Raw genomic sequence first — 21229 nt, forward strand, 5'->3', positions numbered from 1 at the left:
AGATGTCAATCATGTTTTGCAGTAAGGGGAAAGAGAGGGTCTCTGGGGTGTAGCCATGATGTCCCCGCAGGCCTGGCAGGAGGATGTGGCGAGGTTTCAGAAGATGTTCAGACACCCGGGCCAGGTGCAGCTGAAGGTGGTGGCTGGCAATCATGACATCGGCTTCCACTATGAGTAAGTGTCTCCCCAGCCTCATCCCCAGCAGCCCCTGTGGACGCTCATGGTTTGTTTGCTTTTAGGCCACACCCAGCAGCACTCAGCTAAGTTGTGGCTCTGTGCTCAGGGATCACTTTTGGCTCGGGGAAGGGCGGGGGTTGGGGGGGAGTGGGGGGCTGGGTATGGAACCTGGGTCAGGCGTGCGCAAGGCAAGCATTCTGCTGCTCGCTCTAGCACTGGTCCCTGTGAACGCTCACGTCAGCCCTGCAGAGAAAGCCAGAGTTTTACTGTATGGGAGTGGACATGCACTTTCCTCAAAAGACCAGCACTCTGGAATGTCAAGTTCCACAGAGCACAGATAGGGAGTTGTGTCTGGCACACTGAACCCCCTCAGCCCACCTGTGTGGGGGAAAAGATTTGTATGTGTCCTAGGAGGACTCGCACTTGACTTCATGGCCAGTTGTTTACTTTGGGAATCTGAAAACAGGACCAGTTAGACACTCCCACCTAATTTCAGTGTCGTGCATCTGATGTGCGAGATTGAGCAGTTTACTCTTATATGTTAACTCTTAATTTTTTTGTTTGTTTTGGGCCACAGCTGGCAATATTCAGGAATTACTTCTGGCTCTGCACTCAGAGAAATCATTCTGGTGGTGCTGGGATCGAAGCTGGTTGGCTGTGTGCACCCTACCCGCTGCACTATCACTCCAGCCCCCATTCATTTAATTTTTACCATGATCTTGGTACCACAGTCCCCACCACACCCTCCTCCCTTTTTAAAATTTAATTTTATTTTTATAAAGTTGTTCGAAATAATTGATTACATTCAATGTTCCAATATCAATCCCACCACCATTACACCTTCCCACCACCATATTTCAAATCATTCCACCCCGATCCTCCAAGCCTGTGCCCAAACCAAGCACCTCCCCACACACCTTTGTCTGTGGTTTTGTTTTTGGGTTTTTGTTACTTGCAGTGATCTGTGGTCTGAAAGGAACATGACTGAGATACTCTGGGAGAGACCAGGTGCACATAATTTGTCTAAACTGTTCAGTGTTATTATTGGCTACTGTTGTTCAACTCTCCGTGATTTGTAAATTAAACTTTGTCATGGGAATGCACATAGAGGCGGCAACATGGCATAAAGTTTGGTACTCACCGTGTTTCGGGCGTCCCTTGAGACGTATTTCCAGGGGAAAATAGGCCTGGGAGCTAAGTCAGTGGCCCGAGACCTCATGATTAGCCTCAGGGGATGTGACGTTCATGGCCTCCACTCGGCAGGAGAGCCTAGTAATGCCAGTTGGGCCCTCAAACTATCAGTTATTTTCTGTATCATACTAACGCTTAAACGTTCTAAAATGACCTGTTCTCAGTTATTTTTCCTCCCTTATAATTGAATTTAGGATGAGCAGATACAAACTAGAACGCTTTGAGAATGTCTTCAACCCTGAAAGGCTGTTTTCCTGGAAAGGAGTTAAGTGAGTATTAATTTGCAGATCCTCAGGAAGCCATTTTGTCTTCAGAAACTTAATTCTGTAAGGGGCCCTGCCCTGTGAGGCCTGGCCCGGCTCTGTCTGGCCCGGGAGCAGACTCGGGCGAGGGCCCAGGGAGGAGTCCCCACCCTCCTTTCCCTGAGCGTCCCCAGTGGGCTAGTTGGTCGTGGGCTTTTCCCAGCCACTCAAGTTTTGTTCTTTCTGTCTATACTTCCTCTGCATGATAGAATTCATCAGCCCTGGTACAGTCATTCATTCACAGCTTATTGATCCTGCTTTATAAAGAATATGGTTGTGGTGTTTTGGATCCAGATGGTACTCACCATATCTCAGGCATCACCTGAGATGTATTTCCAGGGGTCTGGTAAACTGTCTCCTGGACCTTATGGGCTGTGTGGTCTGAGCACTGGGCCAGTGGACTGAGCACTGGGTCTACTGGGTCTGGTGAGCTGAGCGCTGGGTCTGGTGGACCGGGCACTGGGTCTGGTGCTCTCAGTACTGGGTGCCTCAAGCACTGGGTCTGGTGGTGAGTACTGAATCTTTGGCCCGAGCACTGGGTGTGTGTTCAGCAGGGGCTGTGTGCTGTCTCGCTGTGCTTCATGACCATGCCACCCTGTGCCCTCAGCCTTGGCGTTCACATCGAAGCCCTCCTCTGGGACCATCAGCACTTGCTCCCCTCTGTGTGGCCATTTTCTTGCTCATCTCAGGATGCTTTCTGGGGGTGGGTTGTGGCTGGACAGAACCGTGTACCAAGTCTACTTGCTGGCATTGGGGAGAGAAGACCTGTGAGGAGGCTTGTCTTATCTGCCATGTCCTTCCCGCGGGCTTCCGTATTACATCATCCGCTTTGGCTGTAGCAGTGCAATGGGCCATCAACTGAGACATTCTCTGTGAAGCTCCTGTAAACCAGGTTCAGTGGGTTTTCTGCAGATATTCCTCCTCCCCCCCCCCCCAACACCAGTGTATATAGGACTCCTTTGGATGTGCAACAAAACAGTGCAAAGGAAGTTTCTAGAAACTTCCTTTGCACTGTTGTCATGGAGGTGACACAGTCTGTTGTTCCTCAGTAGGCATAGAGAAATGAAATATGTGCATCTGCGTCTGGGGCATTTGACTGCAGCCCCTTCTCTCTAACTCTTTCCGTTTTAGTCAGCTTTTATCTTCGTTAAACCCGGATGATCAGTGTATAGGAAAGACAAGGATATGGAAGGGTATTTAAAGGATTTTTTCATTAAGAGGATATTTAATAAAAGGCTGTTGGAATAGAATTAGGTGAGGGGTTGCAAAGGTAACCACAGTGGGCTTTGCTCAGATCCTGGTTTGGAATCACCGGAGCCCATTAGTGCTAATCCACACCCGATCCCCGTCCCCCGACATCACTCTCCCCGTCCAGGTGTCCCTGAATGTTGCCTGTCTTCACTCTCTGGAGCCATCGTGACAGCTGGCAAGCCCTTTGTGCTGGAGCCAGTGGTATGGGTGTGTGTGGCCACCATCCCGGGTCACAGAGGGGAAGAGAAGCCGAGACCCTTGGCCAGGAGATAGCTTCCTGGGGCTCTGACCTCAGATTCTGTTGCTTTAACCTGCGGTTTCTCACAAGAGCAGAGTTTGACCTATTTTGGGGTTTTGGGCCAGACCTGGCTGTACTCAGGGCTCATTCCTGGCTGTGTGCTCAGGGATCACTCCTGGCAGAGCTCAGGAGACAAAATGTGGTGCTAGGGATTGAACCCAGGTCAGGGTGTGCAAGGCAAGCCTCTCCCTCCCCGTTGAGGGTTTAAATCATTCTACTCTCGGTCATGCCATTGGATTTCCTTCTTTGGATTTGCAACAAAAGTTTCGCCCAGAGTGAGGACTGCTGTCGGTGTGTGCAGCCGGCTTTCCTTTCACTTGCTGGGACATCTCCCCCCTGTCCCGACTCAGCCATTTTGCTCCCTCTCTCCCAGCTTTGTGATGGTCAACAGTGTTGCCATGGAAGGAGACGGCTGTGGAATCTGCTCTGAGGCAGAAGCTGAGCTCATTGAAATCTCCCACAGCCTGAACTGCTCCCGAGAGGTAGGCGCGCCACCCCGCACCCAGGCTGCTTTGGGCAGCCTCGCAGCCCCGCCTCCCTTCCTGGAGCTGACTGATTTCTCTCCATCAGGAACACGGTTCCCGCCAGTGTGGACACAGGCAGCAGCTGCCAGCATCAGCCCCAATCCTTCTGCAGGTGAGGGGGACAGAGAAGGGAGCTCGTGGGTTTGGGGATAGGCCAGTGGTCCCTAACATCACATCTGGCTCCTCTCTGAATCCTGGGCAGCATTTCCCACTGTATCGGAGAAGCGATGTGAACTGTTCTGGTGAGGATGCCGCCCCTCCCGGGGAGAGGGACCTGCCTTTTAAGGAGAGATACGACGCGCTTTCCAGGGAGGCTTCCCAGAAGGTGAGCTAGTGGCCAGGCTGGGCGTGGACACATGTGCTTTCGTGATTATCCATCAGGGTTTGGCGATACCTCATATTTTCATGTCATTGCTTTGTTTCTATCTCTCCCACCCATGCAGCGAATTTACTTCTATTTGCTGATATCAAATTAATAAAAATCTCAGGTTTTTTTTTTTTGCTTTTTGGGTCACACCTGTGATGCTCAGGGGTTTCTCCTGGCTCATGCATTCAGGAATTACTCCTGGCGGTGCTTGGGGGACCATATGGGATGCTGGGAATTGAATCCGGCGTGGCTGCATGCAAGGCAAATGCCCTACCCGCTGTGCTATGGATCCAGCCCCTATTTTTTTTTTAAAGGAACTTTACAGACAGTTCTTTTTCCTTTGGTGGGGAGGATTATTTTTGTTTGGGGGCCACATCCAGTGATGCTCAGGAGTTACTCCTGGCTCTGTGCTCCTGGATCATTCCTGGTGGGATTCTGGGTACTGTATGAAATGGCAGGGATTGAACCTGGATCTGCCGTGTGATAGGCATGTGCTCTCCCTGGCAGTGCTCTCTCTCTGGCCCTGCACAGTTCATTTTTTAAATTATTAGGCTTTCATTCTTTTTAAGGGGCTTGGGGGATTCTCTGGATAGTTCACTTTTAAAATTATTATATTTTCATTCCTTTTAAGGGTGTTGAAGGGTTCTTTGGGCCACATCTGTGGGTGCCCCGGTCTTACTTCTAGCTCTGTGCTCAGGAAGTCACTTGTGGCAGCGCTTGGGGAACCGTATGCCATGCTGGGGACCGAGCTGGGGTGAGCTGTGTCTGAGGCCTTACTTCCTGTACTATCTCTTCGGCCCCTCAGTTATTCTTTACTTGGTTTTTCTCACCAATCTGAATGGGACTTAAAACGTGCCTACATAATGCTTATATAGCTCTAAGCTAAATGAATAAAAGTGCTTATAAAAATGTTACAATTAAAAACGTTACAAACTCTGGGATGAGACGATGATATTTTCTCTAAGAATCTGAACTTACTTTTGTTTTTGTTTTCTTTGTTTTGGGGCCGCACCGGACACACTCAGAGTTTACTCTTAACTCTGCTCAGGGATCACTCCGGCTGGACTCTGGGCCCCCTATGGGGTTCTGAGGGGGAACAGGGGTCTGCCCGTGCAAAGCCAGAGTCCTGCCCGTGGTACTATCTCTCTCACTCCAGAAGCACTTTGAATAAGTTCATTGTTACTTTTACAAGTCTCACAATGGAGAGGTTACTGGTGCCTGCTTGAGCAATGGGATGACAGTGATTGTTACTTTTAAACTTAGATGTTTTAACTTGGTTGAAAATAAGTTCAAACTTACTCCAGGAAGTAAGCCGGGTCTGTCAAAAAAAGAAAAAAGGACAGAGTGTTCCTAAAGGCAGGCTTTGTCTTTTGCATCTCACAGTAACTGCTCCAGACTCATGTGCACCCGCCTCCCTCTCGCTCTCTTGCCCGCAGCTGCTGTGGTGGCTGCGGCCACGGCTGGTGCTGAGTGGCCACACGCACAACGGCTGCCAGGTGTTCCATGGGGCAGGCCTCCCGGAGCTCAGCGTGCCGTCATTCAGTTGGCGCAACAGAAACAACCCAAGTTTTGTCATGGTAACTGGAACGTTTATTTCCATCAGAAAGCTTTTATACGTATCGAAGTCAACACAGTATTCAACTACATCATTGCTGCTATCTGTTACAAATAGATAAAGGTCATAAATAAACTCTCCCACGGCCCACGCACACTCAGTTCAATAGGAGCCCCCTACCCAAACACTCTCTGGAGACCAAGCCCTGGGGTGGAGATGGCTCCTGGAGGGCCAGGGCTGGGCCTCAGCAGGGGGATTTGTCCTTCGGGATGGCAGTGCCTCTGACGCTAGGCTCTGTGTTTAACTTCCTAAGGAAACAGCACTGATTATTAAAAACCTGCACTCTTTTTTTTCTTTGCCTTTTTGTCTGCACATACCCATTTTCCCTGGAAGAAAAAAAAAGCTACCATTTTCCAGGAAATGAATAAATCTGTTTCTATTAATAACCACCTTGATGGTTCAGCTTCACACTTTTATTCCTGGGCTCCACATTCCAGTTCATTATGCTTATTCTATGTATTTTGGGGGGCCATTCCCAGCAGTGTTCAGGGCTTCTTACTTCTGGCCCTGTGCTCAGGGATCACTCTCGGTGGTACTTGGGGGACCCTGGGAAATGCCGGGGATTAACCTGCGTCAGCTGCACGCAAGGCAAGTGCCCTACCCACTGTGCTGTTGAACTGGCCCTACAGCTCATTATGCTCTTATGTCAGGTGCTTTTACTTTCACAAAAAGAGGGAGGAACCCTCCTGTCTTCAAATTCAAAATAATGAAAGCATTCCCCACTGCCATTCCACATAACGGAGATGAATATCCCCAGCCCCCACCCCCACCCCCGACATTGAGATGTCCTCTGGGCACGTGTATGTCTAGGTAAAAGTTTATTTAAAATAAATAAACTAAAATAGCATCAAGTGGCATGAAAAATAAATCGCCTGGATTCCTTGTTTCTGGATGACGCTGCCTCTAGATGTCAGCTACGTAACTGACAGATGCAGATCTTTGGGCATTGGTCAACATGCCACTGTATTCTTCTGCTCATCTTGTTTTAATGCTACACCTGGTGGTGCTCAGGGATCAAGGATCACTCCTGGTAGGGCTCAGGGGATCATATGGGGTACCAGGCAAGCGCCTACCTGCCATCTTATTTCTCCAGCTCCCACAGTATTTTAGAAGAACTCATGATTCTGGATTTAGTTTGCAGTGGAGAGGCCAGCACCTTGTCTGTCCGCACTCAGCACTCTTGGACCTTCCCTTCCCTGGCCAGTGTTTGTGGTGGGCAGGGGGTGGTCTGTCTAGGCGGAAGGCTAGGCCCCAACCGGCTGCCTTTCCCCTGCGGGATCTAAGTCATGCTGATGTGTGGGGGCTCACACTGCCACTCGTGGACTCACTTCCCTTCCAGGGCAGCCTGACATCCAGAGACTATGCGCTCGCCAAGTGCTACCTCCCCACAGAGACCATGGTGCTCGCCACGTACGCTGGGGCAGCTGGGCTGCTTGTGATCCTCGTATTGCTCCACTTGAAGTATCTACCCTCACCTTTTCATTTTGGTTTTGGTTGGAACCTACTGTGGAAATACAAGACAAAGTGAGGAGCCAGAGACTTCTGCATTGAGTCCTAAATCACAAAGCCAAGGACTTGGAACTTCGGGCAGTGCCCAGGTGAGATGACACCGAAATAGGCTACCTTGATGCACATCACGGGAGTCCTGAGTCACCGTGTGAATCACTGGGGGGTACCTAGTTGGTTCTACTGTTCTCATGCTATAAAAATGGGACACGTACTCTACAACAAGTTTGTTTTCTCATTTTATCAAATATATGTATAATCAAAGGTTGTATCTGTACAGTATTTAAAAGCTATTAATGTCATCATTTGCATGCACTAGAGAGTCTCTCCTTCTCCAAGATGGAGCCTGCAGCCCTGGAACACAATCTGGATTATGTGGGATAGACAGTGGGTTTGCTTTGTCTATAACGTGGTTCTCAAATTCCTTTCAATTTTAATTCCATACACTTAAAAGTATGGATACTACCAGAAGGAATATATTGGTTTTGCAGATGTTTGTACTTTTTGTGCTACATGAGGAATCCAGATTTTAAGATACTGTTTTCTCTCCAGAGGACCAAGTTTTAAAATCTGGATTTTGCGCTTGCTTGTGATCAAGAGAAACTTGAAATATGGACCAGGATATTGTTTTTGCTAGTTAAACAAACATGTTGATAATTTAAAGCCTGACCTGATAAAATATGAGGTGTGTGTGTGTGTGAGAGAGAGAGAGAGAGAGAGACAGACAGACAGACAGACAGACAGACAGACAGAGAGAGAGAGAGAGAGAGAGAGAGAGAGAGAGAGAGAGAGAGAGATCTGCCCTGTAGCTTTGTTTGCATGTTTGTTTTGGGATCAAACTCAGTGATGCTCAGGGATCACTCTTAGTGGTGCTGGGGAACTATATGGGATGCTTGGGATTGAACCCTAGTTGGCTGTGTTCAAGGCAAGCACCCTACCTGCTGTACTACTGCTCTGGCACCCGGCAGTGTAGCTTTTAAATAGGAAGATAGAGGAGAATTGTTGAGAAGAAAAGCATAGACCATACACTTAGCTTCAATTTTGTGTATGTGTGTGGGTGCATATCTTTAAATTTCATGTTTTACTTTGAAGGTACAATGTGAAATGGAAACAGTCTCCACTGTATATGTCTTAAGTTCAAATGAGTTTTATGAAATGGGAACTTTGTGACAATGAAATAAAGTATGTTTCTGCTATTCATTGTCTATAAAGTGTGATCCTTCCTTTTATGGAAAAGTATCCCCAAAATGTGGAAGAGTTTGTAAGGATTAAAAAATGCCAATTTGTAGATTACAAAGACCAAAAGTTCAGAAGGAAATGAATGCATCAGGGTTACTGGATTAGACTGTCACTTTTCGGGAGCAGCATTGTTTAATGTACTCTGGAAAGCTTCACAGATTATCTTCAACCTAAGAAAACTACCCCCAAGCTGTGTCTGTGATGCGACTATGAAGTGTCAGCATACCTTGATCTTGCTTTCTAGCTGCTGAGTCAGCATGTTTGAAGCTGCACTTGCAAATCTTTCAAGTGTGAAAATAGCCACAGAGTTTAACTTTATCAAATAAAATTTTCCTAATGGTTGTTATTCACAAGCCAAATGAAGATGCCATGTTTTGATTCTCCTGGGCCAGACACAAACATTGAGAAATTCTGATCTTTTTCTTTCTCTTGGTTTATGATAGAGCCTGTGATCATGCCCATGGGCCAGGCACTTTGATTATGGGAATGGCTGGCCTCTCCCCACTCAGGGAACATGGAAAAGTCTCTAAAGGGAAAAATGACTGAGAAACACACTGTCTGGATGGGGAAAAAAAAAAAAAGAAAATATCTTGAGAACCCTGAAAGAAACTGTGATACAGCATTCTTCATAAGATGTATATGAGTCTTACATATCATATGTATATATATAATTCCTTTATTTGATTATAATTTATATATATAATCAAATAAAGGAATTTTTAAAAGTACCAACATGAAAAAGTGTCCTAAACTCTACAGTACCATTCATTCCCTTTTTCAGAGCAAGTGACAGAGAATGTTGACATTTAGCTGTTCAGCACAATAAGAACACATTATTATTATTTTTTTTACAAGTATAGCCATGATCAAGGCACAAAGAACTATGAGTATTTCTCTTTAGTAGTTATACAAAATAAGGTTACATTTGGTAAACCAGCAACAAACCAACAGCAGAAGATAATATATGGAAAGAGAATAATGACCAAGCGAGTGAAAGCCAGAGAAGCCTTTGACAGAGAGGCAGGACTCGGTGTGCAGGATTGAGCGAAATGTGACAGGTCAGTTGCCTAAATGGAAAGGCTCGAAGTTCAGTGGAAAGGCCTGAGGCTGGCAGCAGCTCTCACCTGACAGCAAAGGGCCTGCTTCAAGCAGCAGGCGGATGTGGACTCATGGGGCCATTTGCCCCCCCCCCTCCACATGTCCTCAGCTAAAAAGTTGAGGGGCTCAGCTCCTTCATGCATGGGCCTCTCCTCCCCTGCAGGAGAGCTGAATAAAAGTGCATTTCTCACCTGTTTGCAAAGTCTGCAAGAATTGGTAGGTGATGATCTAATTACTGCACAACTCCAGGGGGGGCCACCCCAGACTTCCCTGCTGTCCCCCAAGAGAAGGGAGGGGGCAGACAGTGAGTCCAACTGCTGGGGGTGGGGCGAGAGATGGTGGCATGTCAAGTTCAATGGAAACAAAAGCTACGGCACCAACCCTGAGGGGGCAGGAGGGAGGGCAGAGGTAGCCAGCAGCTAGGGACACCGGGGCACACGCAGGAAGGAGGGGACAAGGGGACTCACTACTCTCCCAGGGCTCGGCCCACACAGGCAGTCCGGGGCGGAGGGCCGCGCCTCACAAGAGTTCGTACTGTTTGAGATGCATCCTCTGGATGATGTCTCGGCAGTCGTTGAACACCCTGCGAATGTTCTCCGTGTCCACGGCACATGTGAAGTGTGGGTAGCAGTAGTGTTTGCCGTCCCCCGTGGCTGTGCTGATCCTCTGCAGAAACATACCAAAAAAAAAAAAAAACCATCAGCCCAGAGGCCCAGGGCCCCAGGAATTCCTGGGCAAGTCTCCAGCAAATTTCAGGTAAGTGTGCAGGTGGAGGGAGTGAGTAGTCGGCTGGACAGAGCAGTGGGGCGATCCTGCTGGAACACCAAATATTGAACGGGATTCCGCCCCCTCAGAACCCTGCCCTCTGACTGCAGAAGCTCAGACTCAAGCTGAGACAGAGCCTCTTTTTCAAAGTCAGCCTTTGAAAATAGGGCTTTTTCCAGAAATGAAGATACAGACTAGAACCTTCCCCTAGAACTTTGTGCAAAGGAATGTCTTGTGGCAGCTCTTTCTGGGGCAATGTGTCCCCAGGGATTCAACTTTTCTTTTTTTTGGCTTTGGGCCACACCTGGAGATGCTCAGGATCACTCTTGATGGGGTTTGAGGACAGCATGCCATGCCAGGGACTGAACCCGGATCGGAACCATGCAAGGCAAGGGCCTTAGCTGCAGCTGCTCACATCTCTGTCTTGCTCTACTCTCTCTTGCCCTGCTGTAGGGGACTGAGCGCCAGCATCTCGTAGGCAAAGATGCCAGGGTACAGTGCTCAACCCAATGAGCTATCTCCTCAGTTCGGATTCTGTGTAGGCAGTTTCCAGGTACTGTTGCCTTCTCCTTGTTTAACACCTGTGTCAGGTCTGGTCTCGGTCATGAAGTAGGCCGTGAATTCCCAAGGAAGGGAATTGGGAAATTAGGGAAAAGCGGGAAAGAGCTGATTGTAGTGAGGTTCTTGCAGGGCGCCTCGGAGAGTGGGGTCTGTTTCCCCCTGGGTCCTGTCCTTGCTCTGAAGCACTGCATCCTGAGGTGAGTCTAAGAGCTCTCACTACAGTGTGCTCTGTCTGCTATATTAGAAAATAATCATTTTCTCTCCTGGTTTATCATTCAGAGGAGATGGAATGAGACCTTGAGAAGGGAAATGACTTGCTAATTAGGAAGAACAAAAGCACTTGAAGGTATCAGGGAAAAAACAAAGGTTACAAAAAAAAAAAAGTACTTGCCAAAAATAGATCCCGGATGAAGAACTTTGCTCTTGTCACTTTGGGATCTTCTCCTGCATCTGGGGTCGCTGTAAAAATGACAAATGGAACTGTACATTAGCAATGTGAAGCCGAAAGACAGTTCTGCAGACAGGAACTGTCTCAGTTGGGCTGCTGTGCACTCAAAACATTAAAAGACATAAAAAATGAGACTAAACTGGGCCATAGAGATAGTACAGCAGGTATGGCGCTTGCCTTGCATGTGGTTGACCTGGGTTCAATCCCTGCCACCCTATATGATCCCCTACACCCACCAGGACTAAGCCCTGAGCACAGAGCCAGGAGTAAGCCCTGACCACCATCAGGTGTGGCTCAACAAACAAACAAACAAACAAACAACACACAACAAATGAAAATGGCTCAGAAGTTCAGATTTGGAGTCAGTGATTTGAATATTGCTGTGTCTTTACAGGCCAGGCCTGAGGGCCCTTCCTTCCCTCCGCATGAGAGTAACAGACACGACCATGTGAGGTAAGTGTGAAGGTTGAGGGACAGAGCTCGTAAGGACCCAACAAACGCAACCCACTGGCAGCACCATGAGGCAAGACATGGAGAATGACAGGCACCCATGGGGCCCTTCTCTGCTCCTCCTGGTGAATAGAGCGCTAGCCACATAGTTGAATATTCAAATGGAGGAGCTAGGGATAGAGAGCAGTGATGTAAAGTCACGGGGCTATTTGAGTTCCAGCCATTTGTGGCTTTCTCTCCAAGACGTGAGCTGAGAATGCATCACTTGGGCAACGTTTGTGAATGTCATATAGAGTTGACTTATGCAAACCTGATGGGTATAGCCAGGGACATACCTTGACTATATAGGTATTACCTGTTGGTGTCACTGTTATATATGCTGCCCCCTGCTCACCAAAATGTTAATAATAGGGTGATTAAAAGATAATTCTTATTTTATTTTTGTTTTTGGGCCACACCCAGATGTGCTCAGGGCTTACTCCTGGTTCTGTGCTCAGGCATCACTCCTGGTGAATTTGGGGGGCCACGTGGGGGTGCCTGTCTACCACATGCAAGGCAAGTACCTGTTATACTATCGCTCCAGCCCCTAATTTCTTTGTTTGTTTTTGTTTTGGGGTTATACCCAGAGATTCTCAGGAATTACTCCTGGCTCTATATTCAGCAATCACTCCTGGCAGTGTTTGGGGAACTATATCAGATGCCAGGAATTGAACCTGGGTTGGACACATGCAAGAAGCGTCTTACCAGTTGTACTATTGCTCTGCCCCCTAATTTTATTTCTTAATCTTGAGAAACTTGTTTCAAAATCTTACCATCTTCAGGAACAGTATAATTTGCATACTCTGGGAAATAATCTTCAATTTTTGATTTCCCTGCCAAGACTTTTTCTGCCAACATATCCTGTTTGTTCAAGAACAAGATGATAGAAATGGTTCGTAACCACCTGAAAAGGAGAAAGAAACATGCATTTAGGTTTCACTAGCATGTCAAGGCAATTGCAACGTTGGAGTTAGCCAGTAGAAAGAAGAACATAACCATCTTTCTGAAAACAAATAGGATTGAGAATATTTTGTTATATTAACATTTCAAGCCCCCCCATACAAGCAAAGACATTTTATAATGATAAAGACGTGCCAATAATTAGATCTGGGAGACTCCACTGGACAAAAATAAACAGAGGGACTCAGGTACCACAAAGATGAAGGGTGTTAAGTTTTTCTCTGTATTTCATCAAAAAGAAGCAGAAAACTGGCTTAAGACAAGTTCGACTATGCAAATCACTAAACCCTTGAAAATTCCATTACTCAAAGGAATTGAACTGACTGAGAAAGTAGGGCACAGCACTTTCACTAGGGGTTAGAAACACAACCCATTATCTCTGAAAGAGAAAGTGTCATTATTTCTTCCAGTTACGTAGTCCTTATACATGAATTGACACTACATACATATATGAATCTTTAATGATTCAAAAACACATATTATACCCAGAAACAACTACTATGAAAATTTCTATACGTTTGTTTTCAGGCTTTGTTTCTGTCACCATGCATATTTATTAAAACAAACTAAATCCTGAAGTTTTAGAATCTGTGTTTCCACTGAACAATATTGTGGTCATTTCCCATATTTCTCTATCTATACATCAACACCTTTATCTATTTATACCTATCTAGGTCTCTCTCAGTCTATCTATGATCTATCTCTTCATGTGTTTATACACACACACACACATACATACACACATTTGTATAACTCCAAAATGTTCCTCTCTACCCAGTCATCCACTTTCTTAATGCCATAGGATTGGGAGCAGCTGTTGAACAATGAGTAGAGAAATACTTTTTAGACAATTTAAACCCTTTGTGAGTTTAGCTTACACTTCTTGTCTTTAGTGACTTTTCATCCTAGATACTTCAGAAGAAGCCACTGAGTTACTAGAGGAGGTTTTAAATGGCACTCAATTTAAAATTTAGAAAATCAAAAATTTAGAAAAGCAGGGCCGAAGAGATAGTACAATGAATGGGGCTTTTGCCTCATAGCTGGCTGACCTGAGTTCCATATCCAGCATCCCATATTGAACTCAGAGCACTTCCAGGAGTGATCCCTGAGTACAGGGCCATGAGCAAACCCTTGAGCACTGCCAGAAGTTATCCCTGAGTGCAGAGCCAGGAGTGTACTCTGAATATTGCCAGGTATGATCGCAAAACAAATAAAACAATATTAGAAAGAAAAACAACCACTTAGACCATCTACAATACTAGGCTTTCAAAACAGATTTAGATTTTCCTGACAAAGCATGAGGAAGTTCCCTTAGAGAATACACCCTATTTTGTCTTCTATACACTAGATGGATTAAGACAGACTTCCAAACGAGTAAAGGACTCAGCAGTAAGGAAAGCTTTTTTTCTAGAAAATAGAACCCAAAGTGGGCTGAGCTGTGGTTTCTCAGGAAAAAAAGTTGCAAGCTTCAGAGACAGCGGCCTTGGTTATCACCTGTTGTTCCAGATGCTCTCAAAGAGGTCCAGAGATTCTCGCAGCCGGTTGGTATTGTTATCTTCCCGGATCACCATGTTGTAGCTGCTGCAGGCGGCCACGTAGATGATGGCGGTGACATCTTAGGGGAAGGGAAGGAAGGGAGCCCTTAGACACGGCCGACTTGACCTGCTGACAGCGTCTGCCACCGACCACTGCCTACACCCCGGGATCCTTTCCCTCCGGGACCATGACAGTGACGTATGCAAGCACTGTAAGTAGAGAGGGTGCTTTGCACCCGTGCCTGACCAGGGGCCTTCTCAGATGAGTGAGTGACAGGTATACATATGGGAACTTTCAAGTCTTTACTAAGGAGATTGCTAGGAAAGGCGCTTTTTTTTTTTTAAATGGATGATCTAGGGCTTGCCTTGCACATAACTGGCCTGGGTTCAATCCCTGGCATCCTATATGGTCCCCTGAGTGGTCCCTGCAACCCCACAGCACTTCTGGGTGTGGCTTATTCCCCCAATTGAAATAATAATAAAATAGGTGATCTAAATCAAAATTTCTTCAACACAAGTGGCAGGAGTGAAAGTGAAGATGAAAGGCCAGAACAGAAGGAGAGGAACAAACAAAATAATCTCTCATATGTGGGATATGAAAAATCAAAGTAGAGCAATAATGAAGGCCCACGGGTAGCAGAAACAAAGATCCTGAGAGCTGGTCTTTAGTAGGAAGCATGCCCCTAAAGGGAGGATAAGGCAGGATGGGGAGGGGACGCTATGGCAGTGGTTGAGACAAGTGGTCATTCTGGAGGATGGGGTGAGGAAAGAAGCTAAGGTGATATGTATGAAACCACAAAAGTAACAGTACGCAAACCACAGTGGAGAGAACAGAAAGGAGGAGGAAAGCCTGTCATGGAGGCAGGCTGGGGGGATGGAGGGAAACTGGGGACATAGGTGGAATGAGGTAGACACTGGGGGAAAGAGGAGTGTGGGATCATGGGACGCCTAAAAACTCGGTCGTAAATAAGTTCGCCATTCACAGTGATTCATAAAAGAGAAAAAAAGAAAAAAACAATAAAGTGCTGAGCCAGTTACCGTTGAAGCACTGGATCCATTTTCTTCTCTCGTCCCTCTGGCCGCCGACATCGAACATGCTGTGGGAGCAATGGGACCACAGTCACTGGGGGCAGAAGCCCGTGTGCTCTGCAGCTGTGCTGCTCTGTCTCTGTATGGACATGCGTGTGCGTGTGCATGTGCATGCGTCTATGTGCGTGTGCATGTGTGTGTGATCTTGGAGGGTATGTCTTTGATCCTGCGGTGTGTCTATGATCTTAGGGTGTGTGTGATCTTTCAGGTGTGTCTATGATTTTGGGGGGTGTCTATGGTGTTGGGGGGTGTGACCTTGGAGAAGTGTGGTCTTTGGGTGTGTTTGTGTGATCTTGGGGGATGTGATCTTGGGAGGGTATGTGATCATGGGGTATATGTGAATGATCTTGGGGTGTGTGTGATCTTGGAGTGTATGTGTGATCTCAGGGTGTTTTTGTGTGTAATCTTGGAGGGTATGTCTTTGATCCTGGGGTGTGTCTATGATCTTGGGATGTGTGTGATCTTGTGGGTGTGTCTATGATCTTGGGGGGTGTAAACTTGGGGCAGTGTGATCTTTGTGTGTGTATGTCTGTGTGATCTTGGGGGTGTGTGTGTGAATGATCTTGGTGTGTGTGTGTGTGTGTGTGTGTGTGTGTAATCTTGGGGTATGTGTTTGTGTGATCTCAGGGTGTGTGTGTGTGTGTGTGTGTGTGTGTGTTGGGGCCTTGCTGGGGAGTTTGGTGTCACCTCTCCCAGCTGGGTGAGGACTCAACACCTGATTTCTCCGGGTCACAGCAACGTGCACACGTGCCGAGTTCCCGGATGACTTTGCACTGGGCTATTCCCACACCTCAGCTCTTCTGACTCTCAGATCTGTACTCTTCCCTGCACCTAATGCAAGTCCTTTATGGACACACAGTCAGACTTACCCCACCCAGTGGGGTGGCAGTCCCATTCTGGGGTTCCACTTCTCACAGCCTGTGCTTCAGGCTGAGTGCCCTGAACCATGACCCCTGGGCTTCCCATCACCTGCCAGAGCAGGCCAGGGCCTGCACACTCACTGGAAGTTTACTTTGTCCACTTGGAATCGAGTCTCAAAAATGCCCGAGGTCAGCACTCTGCATCTGAGAAGGTCCTGAGAAGAAGAAAGAATGAGGCAAGTGACATCATCGCTCTTACACAGACCAGTAACTCAAGTGACTGTTTTCTTTTTTTCCCTTTTTTTGGGGGTGTGTCACACCCGGCGATGCACAGGGGTTACTCCTGGCTCTGCACTAAGAAATTACTCCTGGCATTGCTCAGTGGACCATATGGGATGCTGGGAATCGAACCCGGGTTGACCGCGTGCAAGGCAAAAGCACTACCCACGGAGCTATTGCTCCAGCCCCTCAAATGACTGTTTTCATCATAAAGGAAGGATGATAACTAAAAGTGGGCCTGAGCAGCAGTGTACAGAGTGCTTGCTTTGCATGTGGCCACTTGGATTCCGTCCCTAGCACCACACATGGTCCCTTGTGCTCACCAGGAGTGACCCTGGATGTTTAGTCAGATGTGGCTGGGTGTCGCTCAAAAGCCAAAACTAAGACTAAAATCCAAACATACGGGGCTGGGGACAAAGGAGAGCAGGCAAAGCAGTGTCTCATGTTTGTCGGACTTGAGGCCCACGGGATCTCTGAGCAAAGGTAGGCCTCCTTCCCCTCCCCCCCAATTATAGATGTACTGCATTGGTTGGTCTTAGAGACTCGAGGCCTGTGCTTTTATTTTCTTTAGGATTTTTTTGTTTGGTTTTTGAGCCACACCCAGCTGTGCTCAGGGATTACTCCTGGACCTGCACGTAAGGATTATTCCTGGTGGTGCCTGGGGAAACATATGAGGTGCTTGGGATTGAACCTGGGTCCGTCGTGTGCAAGACAAGCATCTTACCAGATAGCTGTGCTATCTCTCCAGGACCCAGAATTTTTTTGGGGGGGTTATGTGTGTTTGGGATACAACAGGCATGCTCAGGGATCACTCCTGTTGTGTTTGGAAGATGACCATGATTGCTGGGGATTGAATCTAGAACTATGGCATGGAAAACATGAGCTCCAGACCTTTGGGTCATCTCCACGGCCAGGAATCCTGTTTTTCAAATCAGCTATGAATATGCCCCAGTGACACCTGGCAATAGACCCCAGCTACTGCTTCTGCAGTGATAATTGTTACAAAGTTGGCATCTTCTGGGCCTTTGTCAGATGCTTTTATGGAATTGTTTGTTTTGGGGCCACACCCAGTGATGCTCAGAGGATACTTCTGGCTCTGTACTCAGGAATCACTCCTGGTAGTGTTCAGAGAATCATATGGGATGCTGGGAATCGAGCCCGGGTTGGCCACATGCAAAGCAAGTGCCTCCCTGCTCTATTATCACGCCAGTCTCTAGAACTCTAGCAACTCTTAAAGAGAGTTCTGAGTTTTGTGACCCTTTTCTTTTTGATCAAAATAGCAAAAAGTCTAATTGATGTGGGCTTATTGACAGGTCCATAAGCTGAATGCAAGCTCCTGCATGTAGAGTGAATTCTGGGCCTTTGCCAGATGCCATTCTGAGTCTCCCAAGGCACCCACTCAGCTGTGATTCTGCCAAGTGGAGGTGGCCAGCCCCTGGGCCCCAGAAGCGCTTGGAGAAATTGACTCAGGACTCGGAAGGCTCCACTGCGCTATTGGTTCATTTTGAGCTCGTGGAGTCAGCAGGCTCAGTGGGAGGGATGGACCCGGGGGAGACTGAGCTGTTCAGACCGAAGGGAGGCAGAGTGCACTCGGGAGGGTCCCCAGGCCAGGCTCCTCGGGGGACACAGTCACAGGAGCAGAGTTGGCAGCAGTGGGAGCTGATGGTCTCTAGAGTTCCCTGCTCTAGAGGTGCCTGGGGTGGGGTGGAGAGTGATCAGGGAGTTCTGGGCTAAGCAATCAGTCTGCAGTGCCTGCTGCACATCTGTCGGTGACAGAGGCCCCTTCGTGCCCACTGGAATGCCTGCAAAGTTTCCAGTGGGCACAGATGGTGCCTCTGTCACTGACAAATGTGCAGTGGGGACTTTTCTTCAACTCCACCTACACAATGGTTGCACGCTGGGTCACACCCACAGAGTTCCTTGGGATCCATGAGCTATTGCTTTTGAGTCATACCCGGCTTGCTCAGGGCTTCCTCCTGGCTCTGCACACAAGAATTACTCCTGTGGGTTCACAGGACCATATGGGATGCCGGGGATCAAACCTGGGCCAGCCGGGTGCAAGATACATGCCCTACCCATTGTACTATTGCTTCAGCCTGGTTTGTGACCTAGTACAGGGCCCAAGACTGAAGGGGCAATTCGTGAGGCTGGGGAAACAGTGGTTTAGTTTTCTTGTGGAAGTTTCCAGGAGGAATGGAATTGCACATTCTATTCTTCGCTTTTATATTGTGGATTTGGGGGCCACACCTCCTGGCTTTATGCTTGGGAGTGGGGGTGTCACTCCTGGAGTTGCTCAAGGGCCATATGGGGGGCTGGAGCTATAGCGCAGCAGGTAGGGCATTTGCCTTGCCGGGGTTTGATTCCCAGCATCCTATATGGTCCCCCGAGCACTGCCAGGGATAATTCCTGAGTGCAAAGCCAGGAGTAACCCCTGTGCATCACCAGGTGTGACCCCAAAAGCAAAGGGCCATGTACAGTGATGAGGATTTAACCAGGGACATCTGAGTGCAAGGCAAGCACCTTAAGCCCCAGCTCTGCTTTCTACTCTTTAGATAAAAGTATTTAGTCAGTCAGGGGGACAAGCCACAACAAGGCATGATAAACAAATCTGCTGCCCACATGGGGACACTGCAACTTGCAAGTAATCATTTAAAGACCCTCTTCCTGCTCCCTCTCTGACACCCCCACCATCAACTGACAGTCCTTAAATGAGTAACACTGACCATAAAATCAGGGTTTCCGGCAGATCTTGGCAGCCTGTACTGTACTTACCTGGTCTGTGGGTGTGTAGTCCACCAAGCTGACACTGTCGATTCTCTCCAGGAAGCTGGAAAGAGAGCAGCACATGTTTAGAAGCCCCCGATGACCCGGGGCTGCAGGCCATGGTACGCTCTGTTCACTCCCGCGAGGGAGGCTAACTTCCCACTTTCTGTCCTGAGCATGAACCTACCTGTGGAGCGTCCTGCTCTCATGGAGCTAAGGTTGGGTTCGCACTTGTTTTTTCTCCCCCTTTCTCTTGCCGGAAAGAGGGGCAGGGCTGAGGGAAGGGGAAGGGGCCTGCTCCTGCAAGGCCAGGCTACGGAAAGGCAATGCCAATGCCAACATGAGGGAGAGACTCCCCGCTATTGCCAAGTTCCTAATAAGCTGCTGGAGATAGATGTGTGTGTGTGTGTGTGTGTGTGTGTGTGTGTGTGTGTGTGTTGCCAGGTCTGGTCTATGTGGGTACCTGGCAGGTCTGATGAGTGTCAGATTGGTCCCAGCAGTCTGAGAAGCTCCATGAGCAGAGGGCAGGAGCACTGCAGCAAGGAATCACAAGGTGTCTGCAGGCGGGAGGAGTCTAGAGCTACAGGGCACTCCTGACTCCAGCTCTCTCTTTGCTGAGTCACCCCAGCTCATCCCAGTGCAGAGCCACGCTGTCTGTCTACTCCTGCAAATTCCTTAAGCAAAACCTCAACTACAGTAGGAGCTGGGAAGGCCGTGTGGTAGGGCTACAACTGGTATGCTCAGGGGTCACTCCTGGTGTGCCTGGAAGATGACCATGAATTGCTGGGGACTGAATCTAGAACTCTAGCATGCAGAGCACGACTCCAGGCCTTTGGGTTATCTCCACGGCCAGGACTTCTGCAAAGCTGGCATCTTCTGGGCCTTGTCAGATGCTCCTTGCACAGCTTCGTAAGGGCATGCAGATCTACTTGCCCAGAAACACCTGCACCAGTAAAAATCTCTGCAACCCAGTAGGACAAGAAGCTGCTCCCCCACCTGTTGGGCAACATTGGTTTGTTCTTGCTCCTCCCACGGGGAGCTTAGGTTATTGAGTTACTCCACAACAGTGCTCCGGAGGCACACCCAATTCCATCAGGCACTAATAATCCTATATTGTTTTTCTCTTTTCTTTATGTCCTTTGCATGGTTTAGCAATGTCCTTTTTGTATAGATCCAGGAAAACAGTTGATGCTGTGCTTTTGTAACATGGGAGCTAATTGAATCCAAATAATATTTATTCCTGGGAATCCATCATATTTACTTGACTTAAGCCTCAGTTGCCCTTACTTCCTAACACCCCCAAAAGGAGGGTCCCAGTGAGGGACAAGGATGGACCCAGAGCAAGCTGTAACTGAATAGCCCTGCTGGGTTAGGAAAGACTAACCTGGCCTGAGGACTGTAGTCTGGGATATATAATGACATGCCCCCAGGAAAAGCCAACCTTGAAGCTTAATATATCTCTTGCTTAATATATCTCTTACTGTGTTCATATAAAATGACCAGAAATCTGTAGTGCTGAACCCTCAGATGAGATCTTATTCTTGAGTTAATCTTCTAGAATTTCCCCTGAATGAGGGACTTTACATCTGTTTGTTGTTGTGACAATGTTCACCACCACCTATGTGTACCCCTACCCTTCATGATTTCTATATAACTAGGCTGTAAGGGGAGAGAAGGAATGACGTTGGGGAAAAGGGAGCAATAATGACCCTGTAAACAAGGAGAAAATAACTATGCTGTAAGAGAGATGTAAGGAGAATGAAGCTGTAAGGATAAGGATGAGAGTTAAATAAACACCCACTGACTACCAACCAGCCTGGGCCCTGTTCCCAGTTCTTCATCCGTCCAGCACCCTGGGCCGGCCAGAGGCAGTTCTCAGCCACTGAATGCTCACGTCCTGTGCACCCACACT

At 47.8% G+C, this 21229-nt stretch overlaps 2 protein-coding genes across 5 annotated transcripts in view; one reads left to right on the forward strand and one right to left on the reverse strand.

The window, feature by feature from the left end:
• Positions 1 to 9056, forward strand: part of MPPE1 (metallophosphoesterase 1) — a 26893-nt gene extending 17837 nt beyond the window's left edge. For 2 of the 3 annotated variants that reach the window (XM_055127645.1, XM_055127646.1), the window contains 6 exons: positions 71 to 174; positions 1563 to 1637; positions 3593 to 3701; positions 3790 to 3855; positions 3946 to 4068; positions 5547 to 9056. In XM_055127645.1, the coding sequence (XP_054983620.1) occupies positions 71 to 174; positions 1563 to 1637; positions 3593 to 3701; positions 3790 to 3855; positions 3946 to 4068; positions 5547 to 5786 (717 nt within the window). In that variant the 3' untranslated portion in view covers positions 5787 to 9056. The remainder of the gene's footprint in view (positions 1 to 70; positions 175 to 1562; positions 1638 to 3592; positions 3702 to 3789; positions 3856 to 3945; positions 4069 to 5546) is intronic. The other variant, XM_055127647.1, reaches the window with a different exon arrangement.
• GNAL (G protein subunit alpha L) overlaps positions 6531 to 21229 on the reverse strand; it is a 151363-nt gene continuing 136664 nt past the window's right edge. For both annotated transcript variants that reach the window (XM_055127644.1, XM_004616168.2), the window contains exons 6-12: positions 19327 to 19381; positions 16417 to 16490; positions 15365 to 15423; positions 14286 to 14406; positions 12605 to 12735; positions 11286 to 11353; positions 6531 to 10234 (exon numbers count right to left, since the gene is read on the reverse strand). In XM_055127644.1, the coding sequence (XP_054983619.1) occupies positions 10088 to 10234; positions 11286 to 11353; positions 12605 to 12735; positions 14286 to 14406; positions 15365 to 15423; positions 16417 to 16490; positions 19327 to 19381 (655 nt within the window). In that variant the 3' untranslated portion in view covers positions 6531 to 10087. The remainder of the gene's footprint in view (positions 10235 to 11285; positions 11354 to 12604; positions 12736 to 14285; positions 14407 to 15364; positions 15424 to 16416; positions 16491 to 19326; positions 19382 to 21229) is intronic.

This window comes from Sorex araneus, chromosome 2 (genome assembly GCF_027595985.1).
Source record: "Sorex araneus isolate mSorAra2 chromosome 2, mSorAra2.pri, whole genome shotgun sequence".
NCBI classification, from domain to species: domain Eukaryota; kingdom Metazoa; phylum Chordata; class Mammalia; order Eulipotyphla; family Soricidae; genus Sorex; species Sorex araneus.